The sequence below is a fragment of the Lethenteron reissneri genome, chromosome 30, assembly GCF_015708825.2.
Source record: "Lethenteron reissneri isolate LAM-NWPU_2019-01 chromosome 30, ASM1570882v1, whole genome shotgun sequence".
Taxonomy (NCBI): domain Eukaryota; kingdom Metazoa; phylum Chordata; class Hyperoartia; order Petromyzontiformes; family Petromyzontidae; genus Lethenteron; species Lethenteron reissneri.
In genome coordinates this window covers 15,710,628-15,730,244 of record NC_083808.1, presented here as the reverse complement: position 1 = coordinate 15,730,244, position 19,617 = coordinate 15,710,628, and the positions used below count along the sequence as shown (strand labels likewise).

At 43.6% G+C, this 19,617-nt stretch overlaps 1 protein-coding gene across 1 annotated transcript in view; it reads left to right on the top strand.

Annotated features, from left to right (window-relative positions):
• Positions 1 to 276: 276 nt before the first annotated feature.
• The window catches only part of LOC133349574 (mitochondrial 10-formyltetrahydrofolate dehydrogenase-like), a 50,622-nt gene continuing 31,281 nt past the window's right edge, over positions 277 to 19,617 (top strand). Inside the window, exons 1-5 of the mRNA XM_061563144.1 lie at positions 277 to 503; positions 8,188 to 8,332; positions 12,381 to 12,615; positions 14,321 to 14,486; positions 16,315 to 16,416. Of these exons, the coding sequence (XP_061419128.1) occupies positions 459 to 503; positions 8,188 to 8,332; positions 12,381 to 12,615; positions 14,321 to 14,486; positions 16,315 to 16,416 (693 nt within the window). The 5' untranslated portion in view covers positions 277 to 458. The remainder of the gene's footprint in view (positions 504 to 8,187; positions 8,333 to 12,380; positions 12,616 to 14,320; positions 14,487 to 16,314; positions 16,417 to 19,617) is intronic.

The window sequence follows — 19,617 nt, the reverse complement described above, 5'->3', positions numbered from 1 at the left end:
ATATTAAATCTGACCCCCCCCCCCCCACGTTTGTTACGTTACTGCCCTTGCTGATGGTGGCCCAGCAGCAGCGGTGGATGTGAGTCACTGCTGAGTGCTGACCGGGGCAGAGAAAGAGAGAACCACACGGGAGAGGAGAGGGAGGGAGGAAGGGAGGGGAGGGAGCCCACGGTTTGTCTCGCATCAGCCCGGCTCGCGTTGCGTCAGCCCTCCAGCCTCCACCACCTCCTCCCCTCCATCCACACACCACCACCTCCTCCTCCTCCTCCCCTCCCACTAAAGCCTTTGCTAACACTGCCGCACACACACACACGCTCACACACATATATATAAGGCGACGGTGCCGTTTAGCTCTTGCGCACACGCCGGAGACGGGAGAGAAGAGGCGAAGGGAGCTTTGTCATTTCTCCGGACGAGGGACATTTGAGGGTTTTCGAGTGCAGGAGGGCTGACTGACAATGTTGGCCGCTCACACCTTCGTGCGGAGATTGTCAGCCGGCAGAGTGAGTTGACGCGCGTTTCTTCTGTATGGACGCGGCTCATGTGGTCACTGACGCACCTGCGTATGTGCGGTGTGTGTGTGTGTGTGTGACATGCGCGTCTCGTTCGTGTGTGTCTGTGTGCGTGCGTGTGTCCTTATGCTCCGTTGTACACAGTTCGCAAATGTACCTTCAGTCCTATGTGTGTGGTGTTGGGTAATTCGAATCGAGCGCACTGTATCTGTGTGTATAATACAACACGTGTACGTCGCATGCGGTTTTTTGGGGGGGCATGTGCATGCTAGAGTGACAGCGCATGCAGCAGTTGTACGCGGTATATATGTAACCATGAAATCTGACGTTACGGTGACATTGTTATCGTCCGCTGGATAGACTGGCCCCGCCATGGGAATGTGGAATTTCCGTCACTGGCGCCGTGCAATCATCGTAGACGGGCGTCGTCCGTGCCTGTCGTTCGGTTGGCCATATCGGTGGGTGGGTGGGTTGGTGAGATGTAGGGGACACTTTGTGACTTGCCTTGAACTTGTTGTACTGCACTGTGAACATGTGCACTGAAATGTACGTGGCATTCCTGATTGCATAATAGTTGTGACTCTCGAGAGAAACTCCGTACTAAGTTTGTAGTCGTGAGCCACTGGCAATTCTCCCCCTTTTGGCTTAATTTAACTCCCCCCCCCCCCCCCCCCATGTGTAAAACGGATGCATGTCGCTGCCGCAGCTGCGGTATACCATTACATAATACACTGACCGGATGCATTTAATACATTGTTAAATGTACTGCTGTGTTTGGGTAGGCTCGCTCACTGTTTGGTTTGTTGCTGTTACAATACTTGTAGAAGTGTACGGTATTTGATTTTAATCGTGTGGGATCGCAGTTGATATATTTAAAAAAATTGTTGGCAAGTTCTGATTGTGTAAATAAGTGGCATTAAAATGTGATGTACTGAAACCCCGCATACATAGAATACAACTAATAGGAATGCAGCTTGTTAACAGTATGTATTCATGGTCAAGACGTCACAAACAGTCTACAATACTGTTACAATTGTAGGCAATTATAAACACTTGTGTATTCATGTATGCTGTCGATATACACATATAAACAATTTAATAGCACGTATTTGGTGGTGTATATGTCCCGTATTATACGATGCATACATATGCCGTGTAGACGTAGTGTACAATTCCAACAATATATAAACTGTGCGGTTTAATAGACCCGTGTCCTCACCTGGAACACCTGGTGTTTGTCATCGCATGTGCTGAGGACTTAATACAAATGAGGGTCCTCCTGAGAAAATGTCTCTTGGAGAAGCACCGAGGCTTTCCTGCTGTGTAAATTAATCGCATTGTTATTTCCCTACAGCGTAACGAGCTACAACCCAATCATGTTTCGGTGAATGATAATATTAAACGGGGACACGTATCACAAGCAAACATCTGAGACTACATACGTATTGACATGTGGAAGTGTGACATTTACCACAATACCTCTGCTAGTCACGCAAAACAGGACCCTGCGGGGTGGGCTGGTAGGAATAATACTTAGTACCGGTACAGAGATATCGACTGGGTATAGAGGAGTTAAAGAAAAAAATACTGTATTCTAGTGTAACGTTAATTAAAAGTGTTTGTTTTGACAAGAAACGCTGTGAGATTTAAAGACTCGTAGTCTTTCATTTCCAACACCACCCTCAACACCACCCCTCCCACGGACGAACGGACGGACGGACGGACACATTAATCTATTGGTGGTCTGGTCCACTTCGTTCCTACCAGTATAATTCCACCCCTCCCTCTCCCCGTGAAATTGTGGAAGTGATTATTTAAAAGATGCGCATCGCTTCGGGTATGTACGGTAGGGGTGGACTGCGTGGGTCTTGTGGGCTAATGCCCCGCGTGTGGCTCTCTGCGTGCATTCGTCACCGCCACCGCCAGGCAGTGTCACCACGGACAGCACAATCGCCACCCACACGGACACACCGAGCCTGTGAACACAGCCACGCGTAGCTAGGCTGCTACGCAAGATGCAAGCCGATGCGAGGGTTTCCTACACTCGCCACACAACTAACTGTAACCTCCAGCGCACTTAGCATTTGTAAAATGATGTGATTCTAATAAGGATGTAATTTCCAATCTTATGAGCTCTGCTTTTTTGTGTCATCTAAAGCCCTCTTTGGTAAATGTCAAATGCAGTGTCAAGGATTTTTGTACTTCACTGCCCATCATGAGTCCTTTGAAATACAAGTGAATCCCCATTAAGAAAATTCTGGAGCCAAAGTATGTTCATTTTCAGTTGTCAAATGCATCTTCATTGGCAGTCATCTAAGCCAGTGGTGGAAACTCCATATTCCTATGACAGCTGCGGAGGCGAGGAGGGTTGGTGGAACGCACGAATGTTGTGAAACTCCCATCCCGTGTGTGTCGTGGTGCCGGTCCCTGGCTCGCCAGCATAATGCACTGTAAAGTGTGGATTAATCATTCCTAACTTTGGAGCTTTCTTGACTGCAGGAATTATTCTTTGGTTCTTTCGGTAAAGTCACGTATAAAGAAAAAATAATAAATTAAATAATAGCATACGACGTTTCGATTGCAACACAAGCAATCATCATCAGGTATAATGAAATAGCGACATAAAATATAACCAGAAATAATTATAGACAGACATATAAGCAGACAGATATCACCAAGATACACAGAGCGGGCAACACACGATCACCCCTCTCTGTACCTGTGTTGCCCGCTCTGTGTATCTTGGTGATATCTGTCTGCTTATATGTCTGTCTATAATTTTTTTCTGGTTATATTTTATGTCGCTATTTCATTATACCTGATGATGATTGCTTGTGTTGCAATCGAAACGTCGTATGCTATTATTTAATTTATTATTTTTTCTTTATACGTGACTTTACCGAAAGAACCAAAGAAGAATTAATCATTCCTCCCTTCTGTATGAGCTAGACCAGCGGTCGGGAACCTATGGCTCGCGAGCCATATATGGCTCTTCCGGTGACGGCATATGGGCTCCCAGAAAATTTTGAGTTGAAAAAAAAATAAAATCAGTTTGGAATGATTTTAAAATACTTGTGATATTGCTTAATAATACTGTGTCATTTTAAAGTAAACAGAAATTAGTTTTGAAGATAAAATTTCACGGGTCACGGGTCCCGTGACCAGAAGTCACATTTAAAGTAAGACATATTTAATTTATTATACGTTAAAATACTATATGGCTGTCAATGAAATATATTTAGAAATATTTGGCTTTTATGGCTCTCCCAGTCAAAAAGGTTCCCGACCCCTGAGATAGAGTATTGGCTCCACTCAGGCATATGTTTTCTACGGTTGCTCCAGTTTCCATAGTCATTAATTTGCTGGAAACATCTTACTCTATTGAGGACTGCAGAGCTTGGACACTTGTTGGCACCGGCTCACTGCCTGGCTGCATTCCCACTCATCTGTGATTCCTCAATGATTGTGAGATGAAATTTTCCTGAACGATTATATTAATAATAATACAAACTAAACAAACAAGCACCGCTGACAAAACTATGTGATTGTTCGCAAACTAATGCTTATTTTACCCATCCTGGAGGGCAGGTTTGAACCTGATCGGGATTTTAACTCACACTCTTCAGAACACCGAGTATACTCTACTAAATGAGCCATGACACAGTCACGTGGCATATACACTACTGTACTGTACTGTTATTATTATTTGTCGTGACAGCTCGGCCTGCCGCATACCCCCCCCCCCGACCCCTTGGCTCCTCCCCCCCCCCCCCTTAGTACCCTATATAAACACGTGTCTCTAAATAGCTCTCTTCATACGCTAAAGTAATTTTGCTGGAGCAGTCACACCTGATGACGGATGCTTGTGTTGCTTCCGAAACGTCGTGATTGAATTTAGTTGTTTTATTTTATTTTGTTTTCACCTACGTGACTTTACCGAAAAAACCAAAGAGCATGACAGCACTGTTTTATTCATGATACTTACGTCATATGGGTTCATGTCATTCTGAGAGTGATTACACTGCAGTATTGTGAGAGAATGTGGTGGCATCCTACAGTGCGTTGGCCAAGAGTGATTGCGATGATCCGTTGTTTAGGGTGGCTTATTCTGCCATCACAAGGTATTTAATTGGAAAAAAATCCGCGGTATATGAAAAAATCCTGTATAAAATCACCAAAACCAAATTATATCGTTACAAATATATCTGTAAATATATTAAATGTTACTGATTTCTTTACAAACGGTACAAACTGTAGGTTAAAACTAGTGATCTGGCAACACAGATAGAATAGCTTTAAAACGCCAAATTTATATTCATGCAGCAGGTCTTTATTGGTGTGTTTGTGCGCGACTGCTTGTGTGTGTGTGAGACTATTCAACCGCAAATATACCGCAGTCTAATATATCACTGTCACCAAAACGGCGCACAGAATTCTAAAAACGAACCCTTGCGATGCAGCGGACCGACCGCGTGGCACATGCCTCGTAAGCTGGCAATGACATGCGAAATACGCTGCACTGTGTTGTGGCGATTCATTCAACACTCATCAGCATTCATTGATGACGACCATGATGGTAATTCACCAACTGTCCAATAATTAAATCCGGGCTAAATTATATATCAGCTGTCTATACGCATTGATTATAATGTGGTCAGTTTATAGAGCTTCATATCCCGTATAATTAAGATTCTTCCGTCCGGCTAAATATAACAAAGTGCTTGGTCAATTATTGACCTCCATTGATCCAATTATATGCTAATGTTCTGACTTTGCAAAAAAACTTTTGTATGAAAGTAACTACTATGTACTTATTATTTTGTACGTAGACATTGAGCACAATAAGAGAGAGAGCAGTGATTATTTGACCAGGTGAACAACGTTACGATAAATGATCTATATGAATTTTTTCAGGAGAGCCATTGCAAGGGGTAATGCACTGCATATTTATGTTTACCTTTTACGTACGATATTATGCAGACGTTAGATGTTGTATAATATACATTTGCAATAAATATGGTATAATATAGAGGAATACAGGCGTTAGAGAGCTTTAAAGGGGTTAGGTTGCTCATGTGAAATTGGTGAATATTTGATCATTATAAACTACCATAACCCCTCTGTTAATCAATATGAAGCGATATATTTTTGCCAAGTCAGGTTTTAAAAAGTGCAAATGATTTCCTGCTCAATTGAGTGTGGATCTGTGCTCTCATCTTTTTATAAATCCTGAGCTGGTGGTGGAATTGCTAAATTCCTAAGTAAACTACTGTTAATATTCTCACAAAACGGTTCTCATTTTTATTAACCCCAGAGAAATTGAACCTTCAGCCTTACAATTGCAAGACAAACATCACAGATTCTATTACTGCAGCACCCGGCTATTTTTTGTTTGTTATCAAGATGCACATTTATTTGTTTCCACGTTTGAGATGGAGAGCAAAACTACTACTTCATCTTAATAACGAATCATTTTTTTGATTGGACAGATCTTACTTTGATTGCGCAAAATTTAAATCTAAAAAGAATATGGACATTACAAGAGGTTTTGGGATAATCTTCTAGACAGACAAATAACCTTGTACCAATACATTTTTATATTATTCCTGATTCAAAATAAATTCACCGGCACACATTTATGTACGCACCTTTCAATATTTAAAAGACTCGGTGAAAATCATCAGTAAAACCGGACTGACCACAAGGTTCGTCAGTACTGAGATTTCAACTTAGAATATTCCGAATGAGAGTGCTGCAACCACAATCTCACCAGCTGGGAGGTAAGACTTTGTGAGACTCAAATTATGGAAAAATGTATAGATCATAAAAGACCATGTATTGTGCAGTATTTCGCATGTACTGTATGTTGAACTTCTTTCGCACCGTACGCCGTCAACCGTGCTAATTGGAGGTGCAGATTGGAAAAATGTAGACCCTGCATAAAATCTTTGGCCATAGCAGCTTGTTTGTTAAGAATTCAGTGTTATGTTAATGACGAAATAACCTTAATTTCACTTGTTACAACTACAAAAAAACATTTTTGTGGATATATGGGAATTTTAATGTGTTACTTTTCGAGCTATGGAATGACTTACCTCTGGCATGATGACTGGTTACATCATTCAACTCACAACCAGAAGGATAAAATAGAAATCGCAGTCGAGTGTTCAACAAAGCCTACGTTCATGCATTGAGCAATAAAATGGTTACCGTGTCTTGGGAATTCAATGGTGATTATTTTATGGAGAGACTGGCCCCCATCATAGTAATGTGGAATTTCCAATATTTACAGTGCTCACGACTGTAAACCCAATCCCGTTGAAGCCGGGAGACACTTTGACTTAACAATTAACACGTGCTGTATCGTATTGATATGGAATACTAATTACATGCAAGGTGGCTGGCAGGGGCGGTTTCTTCATTAGGGCGATTGGGCGACGCACCACCAATGTCATTGAACCACAGAGTCACGCTAGCCGTCACTGCAGCCTCTGGATATAGTCCAATCAGCGTCATGTCACGTTCTGTGGAGTACCGCCTCTTTTTGGGCGATTTCACTCCGGCTGAGAATCGCCCCGAGTGGCCCCATAGACTTACATTCAAAGATGTTTTTTTTCGACCGGGAGGCGCTCCAATGCATTCTCTATGGCTTCCGGGAGGGCTCGCCCTAACGTGCTTATGTCATCATACGTGCTAACGTCATCATACGTATGCACGTTTCATCCAACAATATAATTTATCGCCACCGAGTGGAATCTTTAATAAAATAAACTTGAGTGGTTTGTTTTAATAGTGAGTATAGAAACAAACAAGATGTATTGTAAGAGTCACTTTATTTTTCATTAATATTAAAGAAGTGAAGTTGCCTTTACATGCTTAAGCTGTTAATTTATCCATTGCATGGGTGGACCTTATCCTTATCAATCATCCAGACATTTGCCCCCCCTGAGAGATTTTGCAGGGGCCGCCACTGGTGGCTGGGTGGCTCAGAGATACGAGTGCTGAGCTGGCATTGGTGAGATCCTGGGTTTGAATCCAAGTCACTGCCTGTAAATTCAGCCGGGTTCTCAAGTGTCATGGGTTGATGGTTACCAATAACTGCACACAAAAAAACCCCATAACATTAACTTTGGTTCTGCATTTGATGTGGCTAAATTCCAGCATTGAGATTTAAAACATCGGTCTGACTGTCATGCAATGAACATGACCGTCATATGCAGTGGGTGAAAAAGTGCTGCCCTCTGCTGCGTGGATCAGAGGTCACTTGAAAATGTAGCTCTGTGATGTCCACTTCCATTGGTTGTTCTCTAACATAAAGGGCTGTACTGGTATGCGAGAAAAGCAAATGGGAAATTGAATCAAATAACATGATGCTGACAACACAATTGGGATGCAATTGGGGGTGGGGAGGGAAATCATAATCAGAACCAAAAAAATCACATTACGTAATAATGACAATTTCTAGTGGTCTAACATGGCAAAGCATTATGAGGCTGCTGGCTTGCACCCAATTATAAGTGTGGTGGTAAAGCTAAATTAGATCAGCGCAGTTCCATTGACGTTAGAGTCAGGACCCACTTTAAATTTCACCTTGAGTTTCATTATACCATATGCCTGTATTCCCATTCAATGATTCCATTATTTTGCCCTGCATCCTTTGTTGCTGTCTTTTCAGGTTTATTATGCCAACAAGCTGAAGGTGGCTGTGATTGGACAGAGCCTGTTCGGACAGGAGGTGTACAAGTCCCTGCGGAAGGAGGGCCATGCTATCGTGGGGGTATTCACCATCCCTGATGTCAATGGAAAGCCCGACCCCTTGGGTAAGTTTCTTACTTGGCTTAGCACAATTGCATCAGTGATTATTCTATTTATATGATTGTTTATATTGCATTGTTTGCGCCAACTTTCACTTAGAATACTTTATCATGGGGATATGTAGTATTGCTTAATGTTATAAAATGTTCATGTTGTGGGGTGGTGATCGTGGAGGGCCGCGATGGGGTGTCACGGTGGCGAGATATTGTTTCCATTTCCTGATATGTAGGAGGTTGTGGGTTGGATCCAGACTCTGACGCTTGTATATTTCTGGCGCTTGTATATTTCGAGTTTGCATGTTCTTCCCATGGTCGCGTGGATTTTTTCTCCTGGTCCTCCGGTTTTCCCTCCACATTTAGAAGCGTGCGTTTTAGAATATTTGGTTGCAACACAAGTCCACGTGATAAGCCACTTTGTTGAGCTATCATTTGCGGCTCGGTCGCTTCTGAAAAAGAGCTATCTAGCTCAGTGTGCCTTACCTGGTAAATTAAAAAAAAAGTTAAAATAGTTTTTTGTTGATGACCTTGAGTCAGTGGGTGATATTACATGTTCCTATAGCAAGGTATAGTTGGCCCATTCAACAAAAAGTGCATTTGAGTTCCCTCAAAGTGGTGGTGATTTTATCGTGCAAAATTTGAACTCGTGACCTGAGTATGAGTCAAGCGCTGTAACCAGTGTCACTAATCAGATCTCTTATTTATTATCAGATATTGGGTCTTTGGAAATGTTACTGTTTGGTGAACTGGAACAGTAAAGCAGACTCACACTTCAAGCCTTAAGAATACAGTTCCAAAAGACAAATGAATATCATTGTATAAACTACTTATTATTTGAATCATTAAATAGAGAAAGCAATCATTGGGAGAATCACACTATGTAACACAATTTTTGTTCCTGGGTAGTAAGTGTTATTTCGTAATTGCTTATGCCTAAAAAGTATATAAAATGGCTATTATTCCCCACAAACTTTTCTTTTGTGACCAGGACAGTGATATTTTTAATGTACCTATTTTCAATGAAGTCAGAAAAAAACAACATATCAATCTAAATTATTACACAGTGTAATCAATATGTTTGGTAAGCACTCGAAATCAAACTTTTCTGTGGTGTGATCCTGGGTGAATTTCCACTTTGTTAAATATCCTTACACAATTGAAATGGAAATTTCACCTAAATAAAACTATTTATTTATTAACTTTTCCTTCAAAAGGAAAACTATATAATAGGCAATGTTTTAGGCACTAGCCCTTCTTAATAGGCCTCATTGTGTAAAGTGAAGTCGCCACTATATGTGCTTAGACGAAAGGCCATGGTCTATTGCGTACTTTTCCTTATAAGGCCAACTTAATGAAGTAATTCAATAATTAATAGTATAGAGGTTATAAGTGACAAATGAATAAAACCCATTCAATCAAAAGTGTTCGTGCCTAAATGTGTTCGTGCCTTTATGTATTAAGTGAAGCTATTTTCATCCTTTACTCTTCCTACACAGTTTTCAACGTGATAAATGTACTATTAGTTTAGCTTTTGTTTCGTCGTGTGCACAACTGCACCTCCGATTGGCACAGTTGGGTATGTACGTTGCGAAAGAAGTTCAACATACAGACATACAACTGCATTGTCAGCTAACGGGTAAAAAAAAACGTTTTATTGCCTTTGTGCAACTGTGTTCCTACATTTTCTGAATTTCAAACAGCACTCTTAGAATTTTTGCAATTGTCATTTGGGCATTGCACACACTTCCAGGCAGTGCTCCAAGTGACAAATTAAATGGACATTTTAAGAGTCGTCATCAAAACGAGGTTTATATTTGCCAGCGATGACGCATTTATTGGTTCACTGGGAATGTAATTATAGTCAGCTCACTGAGCCAGACCTGCAACGTCTGCCATTCTGTCATCCGTCGTCAATTAAGTGTCCTTTAATTTCTCAGGAGAATTCTGAACAATAAAGCATTGTAGTGCTCGGTCATATACTGCTATGATTAGCTACTGACATCTAAATACTGTACCATAAAAAAAATAGTGGGTATATGTATGTATGTACATTGAACTTATTTTCACCGTACATATACATTTTCACATCGAGGCTCTATGTTAGTCCAGCGCTTCTGGTTGTCGAACGAATACGTTAACACATTCTTGCGGAGGGAGCTGGTAGGAACGTTGGGTTGCTCGGTCAATGGCCAGGGTCAACGGCGGCGTGGTGTATTCGGCAAATATGCCCGACTGTGAGGGCGGGCACAAGCCGGCGTGAGTAGGTTAAACATTGAGTTTTATAAGGGCACCACGGGGTGACCAGCCCCTCCCCACCCAGCCCCACCCCTCCCACCCCCCACCCAGCTCCTCCCCACCCAGCCCCTCCCCACCCTCCCCACCCTCCCCACCCAGCCCTTCCCCACCCTCCCCTCCCCACCCAGCCCCACCCTCCCCACCCAGCCCCCCCCTCCCCACCCAGCCCCACCCCTCCCACCCCCCACCCAGCCCTTCCCCACCCTCCCCTCCCCACCCAGCCCCACCCTCCCCACCCAGCCCCTCCCCACCCTCCCCTCCCCACCCAGTCCCACCCAGCCCCACCCCTCCCACCCCTCACCCAGCCCCTTCCCACCCTCCCCACCCAGCCCCTCCCCACCCTCCCCACCCAGCCCCTCCCCACCCTCCCCACCCAGCCCCTCCCCACCCTCCCCTTCCCACCCAGCCCCTCCCCAACCAGCCCCTCCCCACCCTCCCCTCCCCACCCAGCCCCTCCCTCCCCACCCAGCCCCTCCCTGCACGACGGACGGACACAATAATCCCCTGTAGAATGGTGTAACCAGGAGGTTCCTACCAGTATAAGGTCGCAGTTATTAGACACAAAGTGCTGGCCACAAATAAACCACAATACCTTGCTGGTTTCAAGGAGCATACATCATCACGCGAAGTCCGGTCCTCCTCGCAGCAGCATTTGGATGGCCATGGAACAAAGACGGTCACTTCATTGTGCGCTTTCAGATGCGCTTCTGCGGCCGTCTGGAACGCTCTTCCTTCCGATATTAGAAAGCCACTGGAGCTGTACACTTTTAAATCTAGATTGAAAACGAATTTCTTTAGAACTGCTTTTTGTGTTTAGTTTGTTGTCCTTCCCCCGCACCTCCGATTAGCATGGTAGACTGTGTACTGTGTGAAAGAAGTTCTACATAATACATACATGGTTCTGAAGCAGTGCTCAAAATTCCACGTTCCTATGGAATGGACCATACAATCCATATGACAACCACTGCAGGTGCATTAACCATAAATACGTGCCGTCTTCTTCATAGCGGAGATTGAAAGTCCCCTAATCTTAAATACAAATTAGCAGGCCTTGTGTGTTGATGTCATCATCTACTTTTTCCAAATTTGATAAATTACTTGCAAAATACATAATTGGGAAAACCCACAGAGCAACATCCTCCCCTCCTGGCAGACTAATGCAGACTAATTCCCATTTTCAGGCCAGTGCTGCGTACACGTTCCGCATAAGGCTGGCTGCCACTGGGGATCCCCTTTACTAAACTCTATAGCAAGGCATTGGAATAGATGAGATGAGATGCGCTCTGAGGCACCTCGAGTTACCAAGACATTTAAGCACGTGCCCTCTTCATGCAAATCCTTTCTGTTGATTTTCCCACAACATGGTACTTATTTTAATGACCCCAGAGACAACAAGGCCGACGTCAACCCAAAGCTTTTTATTTCGATTTAAAGCTTTCGTGACTGCAGGGATTCATCTTCTTGGTTCTTTCGGTAAAGTCACGTAGAAGGGAAATGATAAAATAATAAAAATAAAACATAATAAAATAATTCTCATGACGTTTCGGCCACAACGCAAGCAGCCAGGAGGGGAGGCTGCTTGCGTTGTGGCCGAAACGTCGTGAGAATTATTTTATTATGTTTTATTTTTATTATTTTATTATTTCCCTTCTACGTGACTTTACCGAAAGAACCAAGAAGATCAACCCAAAGCTGTGATGTGAACTCTTGTCGCACAGGGGTCCTCGTGTATTAACTTCTCAGCTGCTCTGCACTCCGATAGCTTTGGTGGCCGACAAGGAGGGGACGCCCGTGTTCAAGTTCCCTCGTTGGAGGACGAAGGGAAAGCCCATTCCGGAGGTGCTGGAGGCGTACAAGTCCCTCGGAGCCCAGCTCAACGTGCTGCCCTTCTGCTCGCAGTTCATCCCCATGGACGTCATAGATCACCCAAGCCACGGCTCCATCATCTACCACCCATCCCTGCTGCCTCGCCACCGCGGTGCCTCCGCCATCAATTGGTAGGTTCCGCTTCTCGCTCAGGCTCGCGTGCGATACCGGACGCCGCCACGGTTGTTTTTGGGCACGTAGCGAATAGCCGATTGGAATTGCCGCAGACCCTGCCCAACGATGCGTGCATCGAAGTGCAAATTACGTGCAAATTTTTTCGCAATGACGACCTTTGGATTTGTGGGACGAACAAGACTGAACAACGTGAGACAGGTACAGATTAGAGAGACGATACGAAACAGAGGGTACAAATAAGGAGGACATTCCTTGATTGAAACGATACTAAATTCGTGAATTAATTTAATTGTGAGGAAAGGAGGTAAATTGTTATATATACTCATTAGATTTATTCTGAGTGGAATAGTGACACAGGGCAGCTGAAAGTGTCGTATCCAATACATACAGTACTTGAATTGGTTATATCTGCAATTATTGTGATTCCAGCTTTGTTATCCTGGACGTGTGATTAATATAACAGCGATACTAACACATTAATATTGCTTGTCAATTTATGAATTTTTATTCCTTGGGGAATAGTGAAGGCTCACCGACAGCTAGTTACTCCTTATTTTTTTTACGAGTGAGTAGTGAAGGTTTTCTGAGAGGTCACATGCACCCAGGCCCAGGCGTTACTGATAGAATAACAAGTACTTACTGGGCAGGTGTCAGTGAACAATCGCAGTAGCAGCTATCGATGGAGTCACGAAAGTCCCCTGACAGGCGGGGCATTTAACAGACCCGTGCGTTATTGATCACGTGGTAAAGGCTGGCTTATGTGTCACAACAAGTACAGGCCTAAGTGCTTTGGATGTATTGGAAGAGACTGACAGACAGCCCAGCCCCTCAACGGGGGTGTGCATTGCACTCATACACTGCGCACGCAATCCAGCGTGAGACGCTTTGATTTGTGGAACTCCCACACGTGCCGGGCAGTAAGGCGGTAAACCAATTGGTCCTATGAGCACGTCTGTGTCGACCTCTCAGTATTGTCCCCACGTGTGTGTTGATTTTGTCCTTGGGCACGGGTCCTCTCCAACAGGCAAAACGCTCCTTGAAAATTGAATTGGCCAAAACTTCCCAAGTTTTCCTTTAAAAAAATGCATCCTTATCATTACTGTATTCTCAGTCTATATCAGAGAGCTGAGCAAATCAACGGGAAGAACTGACAATACCAGCAGCAGCAGGCAATGCTTTATAACCGATAGAAAAATTTAGCTGCTCAATTCAGCTCCCGAAGAAGCTTCCACCAGATGCAGAAAAACGTCGGACATCTTGCCGAACAACACACGGTACAGCCCGAACACACATCGGCAGGTCACTGGGTATGGCGCTGTACAGCACGAAAACCAACGCAGTGGTAAAGCATCATTGTGTGTTTGTGTGGGTGGCTCGCAGGTGGAGGGGTGGGGTAGCGGTTAGCGCACTGCGCTTCAAAACCAGACACCGAAGTTCGATTCCCACTTACGGCCAACACCAGTGACGATGATCTGAACCGGTCCTGGGCCTCCCCTAGGTCGACTCAAATGAGTACCTGGTGTGGTGTATAAACATAGCCTCTGGGGAGACAAAGGCGGCCGGGCGTGTGCTGGCCACCCACCTGCTCGTGTGCTGTGCCGGCCTTCATAGGCGCTACTCGCTAACGGCAATTGTCCCCTACAGTCTGTTAATAGGCTATATGGGGGGGGGGGGGGTGTCTTTGTCTTTTGTGGCTTGCAGGACTCTGATTCACGGGGACCAGCGCGGAGGCCTCAGCGTGTTCTGGGCGGACGCCGGCCTCGACACGGGGCCCTTGCTGCTACAGCGCGAGTGCCGCGTCGAGCCCAACGACACCGTGGACTCGCTCTACAACCGCTTCCTCTACCCCGAGGGAATCAAGGCCATGGTGAGCGCAGCGCGCCACTGAGCTGAGTGTTGTGTCGAGCCGTGCAGTGCAGAGGGCTGGGAATGGGGAGATATTATGGGGGGAACTCATAAATGATTCCCCCCAACCACCCCCACTAGATCTGAAGAGGAGGAGCTTCGCTCCTTATGTGGGTGTCTGTGTACGTCTGTGGGTCTCTGCCCGTGTCTGCGGGTATTTTAGATATTTTAGACGTGGTTTAGTGGTAATGAAGGTGGAGAGGTTACCAGCCCCTCGCACCCGTCGTGGTGATGTCACCGTCACTTAGTGGCGAATGGCGATTGTTGTTGTTGTTCTGTCTGTGGGTCTCTGTGTGTGTCTGCGGGTGTCTGTGTGTTTGTGGGTTTAAGTGTTTATCTGTGGGTGTCTGTAGGTATATGTGCTCCTCTTTGGGTCTCTGTGTTTGTGGGCATCTGTGCTCCTCTGTGGATCTTTGTGCGCATCTGTGGGTAGTCGTGCATGTCTGTAGGTCTCTATGCATGTATGTGGGTCTCTCTGTTAGTCTAGGGGCATATCTATGTAAAAAACAAAGATTAATTTTTAATTCCTCCCGGAATGCAGTTGGGTTCAAATTTTCACTCCTACCACAGCGTTTCGGGGCGTTCCGGCTCATTTCCACCACTGACCGTACATGAGTGCTGTGCACCACTTCATATTGTTGTGCATTGTTCTATACATTGCAGTGTGGCGTTACATAATGTATTACAATGGTATATTTTGTGTTGGACAATGCAGTGTGGTGCTGTGTGATGCTTTGCATTGTTATGCATTGTGTTTGGCAAGGCAGTGTGGTGATATGTAATTTATTATGCTATTACACATTGTGTTATACATTATGGTGTGTCATTAAATAACGAATTATTACAATGCTGTGTGTGTTTTGTTGAGCAGTGTGTTATGATAAAAATATGCAATACATGCAGTGATATGCACTATGGGGAGAAATTGTGGCATTAAGTATTGCAGCATTATGCAGATCATTGCAGTTATATGTAATGTAGGTAATTTATTAATTATGTCTACAATGTGATAACTGTTCAGTGGAAAGTGAGAATGTACATAATATAAATGTAGCATACGTAAAAAATTACTTATCACAGGTGAAGCTTATTCCCAATCACATCAATTCTTATTTAAAATATAGTGATATTGGTTAGAAAATCTTCAGTTTTGTCACAGGGGAGCTCAATACAATAATTGGCTGTGCGATACATGGATCAGCATCTTCCTGTATCACAAATCATGTCTTTTCAAATATATCTGATATCTGTGAAAAAAATACTGGACATCTGCGAAAACTACAGGCACACAGACACACAAAGACAAAGATCCCCCGTATAGCCTTAACACACTGTTCGCGCAAGGGATGTTAGTGAGCACCTATGAAGGCCGGCACGGCACACGACGCGGTGGGTGTCACAAAGACAAAGATCCCCCGTATAGCCATAACGGACTTTTGGGGCAGGTGCTGTTAGCGAGACACAGATAAACAGTGTAAAGAAATATTCTGATTCCGATATATATATATATTTTTGTATCATGTCCCAATCTACCCAAGTCATCTTGCCGTTGAATACATCTATTAAGTTCAGTCCAACAAGCTCTTTGGTGTAACTTCTATTTGTGTATTTCAGTCTGGCTTTCCTGCACCTGGTTGAAAAATATTTCCACTTAAAAGTTCCATCGCGTGCCAGTGTCGTGCATGGCTTCTTGTCATGCGGTCCAACACAGTAATGCGTTGAGCACTGCCCTTGTGCTGTGCACACCGTAGACCAGTACTTGCAACCGCGTGTTATATCACATTGTTCAGACGGAAGCCGTTCAGCTGATTGCCGACGGAAAAGCCCCCAGGATACCGCAGACAGAAGAAGGAGCTACATATGAAGGCATACAACATAAAGAAGCCGCACAGGTACGGCGACTATCTCACGTTTCTGCCTTGTGCGAACACCACAAGGTCTTGTGCTTTTTGACGTGTTCGGGCGACAAGCCTGTGTCATCACTTGTGGTGTTCAAATCTCCATGCTAATAGTGGTAATAAACCTTAAATAATGCAGACTGAAGTCAGCTAAGGTCAGCCTGAGCACTTTGGCTCTGTAAATGTGAAGCATGCCATTGATGAATGTATGGGTGGCGAGCCACTCCTACACCTGGTGAACCTGCTGTCTGAAACACGTTGCTGCTTGTATGCAATGCGGGCTCCATTCCAGTCCTTGCTCAAGACCTCTCTTCTCCTTCGCTTGTGATTGCCTGCCTCCTGATCCAATGCCTTCATTCTCTCTGTGGAATTGAACGGAAACTGTGTGCATCACACATACAACATTACGATGATAATTAAACCCAGATTTAAAGATGTAAATTATTCCTCGGGCCATTAATTATTTACGTAACTTTGTCACTGCAGGACTTTCTTTTTCCATACAAAAGTAGATAAGTGGACATTGTTCGTGTTTACTCAGTACATTAAGCCACCACCAGTGTACTGAGTGGCGTGCCTGTGTTTTCAAGTTTGTTAAATCTCTGGGGATCAAAATACCATAATGTTATTGACTATCTGAACAGAAGGCTCTTCGTGTCTGTAGTCCAGCTTTGAGGGCAAAAGTTGGTGGATCGCACAGATCTGTGGAACTCCAAAGCATGCTGGTTAGGCTGCAAGGAGGTCAGGGGATGGAAGCGCAGTTCATGGATTCTTGAATCCTCTGTAAAGAGCTTTTGATCGTTATCAGCTTGTGTACGCCCTCACATGTCAATCATTCAGTGATGGAATTCGCCAAACATCGCAATGTAGGACTTTGCTGATAAACGAGTTTTAGGTGTCACTGACGCTTTCCTCTATGAACAAAAATACTATTGTCAATCATCGTAGACAATACGCTCTTTTAATAAATTCGTCCATGTTAATACTTTACAATACGGGGTTGTCAAAAGCGTAACGACTCCAGTAGTACAAACTAAGTGTACACATTTGACCCATTCACGCACGGCTGTTAGAAACAAAATATGCACTATCAAGTTTGGCCATTGCACGAAATGTCACCAATTATACGGGGTGTTTTTTTACCTTTAAAGGTCACAGTGTTATTGATGAGAGTGATAAGCCTAATGAAGTGTACTTTAATGGAATTCATCTGTTAAATGAAGCTATCTATATAGGTCAAATGACAACACAAGAGGGGCACTTTCATAGTTAAATTTAATTCTGGCACAAGTGAATGGCCTCAATGAAAAAAAACTGTTTAAATTATTCCCACACCTCCGTGTGATCTCTCAGTTGGGCAGAGCTTTGAGCAGTGGCTTAATTGCAGGTGACTAATTGAACTGTATTGCCCTACTTTAAAAATAGGTTTTAAAAAACTCCAAAGATGTGTCAATAACACCGTGGCCTGGAAAGGAAAGGTAATACAGTCTGTTCTCCGATAGTGTGTGTTTTCATGACGCCAATTGGATATAGCGCGATGAATGCATTAGGGAACACATTTTTTATAAAGCGGGTGTGAATTGGATATAACGTGATCGAGTGAACAGAACTACGTCATGCGAGTAGGAATAAGCGGTTGTGCGGCTGCCTTGGCGTAGCATCACACAAGGTGGGATGCTGCTGGATGCTTCTAGATGCTACCCACGTGCCTCAATCTTCGTTCAGCCTGCATACGCATTGCATGTGTTATCGCGGACTGTGCTTTGCCCTGCATTATATATTATTAACAACATTATTTTTCCAAAACGTGGTGTTCTTCAGGAACGCAACTACTACGTTATAAGAGAATAGACTGTAGGTGATGTTTCTGGCAATAACTCTTCTTCATAGCACGTACATTTCATAATTATGAAGTACCGGTGAGGACGCTTGACGCCGAGGTTGAGGCACACGTATGTTTATTCACAATATGACAGTGGGCATATACACACTCGAGGGGGTATTGGCCCCCTCACCCGTATAACTCGGGATACACCCCTAGCTAACTCTGTCCTAGCCCCGAATCCTCCGCTGATGGGCTAGGGGAGGCTAACTGGCCCGACACTGGTAAGTCGGGCCCGGTACCCGGAGTTCCAGACCAGCTCTTACAAGAGCACCGGCTCTGGCTTTCGGGACCACGCCGCTGGCTCAATCCTGTCCGGCCCTGAAAAGGACATCGAACCAGGGGAGTCCAGGGCTCTATCTAAGACGTCTTCAATCTTCTTCCCTTAGCTTAAACATAACTGCCTTGAGCCCTTTGAACATCCCCTTTTATACCCAACCCCTCCCTGAGGGGTGGGGCCCCGGGGGATCATAACGTTCGAACCAGCCCCCCCCCCAGGGTGTCTGGCTCGGACGTCGTAGAGAGCACTTGCTCGTGCACTTACGTAGCCCCGCCCACTGTGTTTGTTTTCCATAGGCTGCCATGCATAACGGGCCCTCTCTTTAACACCCCTACAATTAAATTAAATCCTAGCAGATAATATAATGGACTAATTATTTTAAGGCGACGTTTTAGGCCATTGCCTGATTTATTGCCTATTATGCATGTATATTTTTCACTTCAAGGCAAGTGATATTGACGAAAGTGTTGAGTTTTATTTGTCATTTGTGCTTGTGCATAACTGCCAACTCAGCATCATCAAATAGTTTACTTTTAAAATGGTTTACTTTGAAAATTGTTTACTTTGAAAATTGTTTACTTAAAAAAAATAGTTTACTTTCAAAATTATTCACTTTAAAAATTATTTACTTTCAAAATTATTTACTTTCAAAAGTGTTTACTTTCAAAATATTTTACTTGAAAAATAGTTTACTGGAAAAATAGTTTACTTTCAAAATTGTTCACTTTGAAAATTGTTTACATTCAAAATAGTTTACTTCCAAAATTGTTTGTTTTCAAAAGTGTTTACTTTCAAAATTTCTTACCTTCAAAATAGTTTGCTTTCAAAATTATTTACTTTTAAAATTATTCACTTTCAAAATTGTTTACTTTAAAAATTGTTTACTTTCAAAATAATTTACTTTCAAAATGATTAACTTTCAAAATTATTTACTTGTAAAATTATTCACTTTTAAAATTATTTACTTTTAAAATTATTCACTTTCAAAATTGTTTACTTTTAAAATTATTCACTTTCAAAATTGTTTACTTTC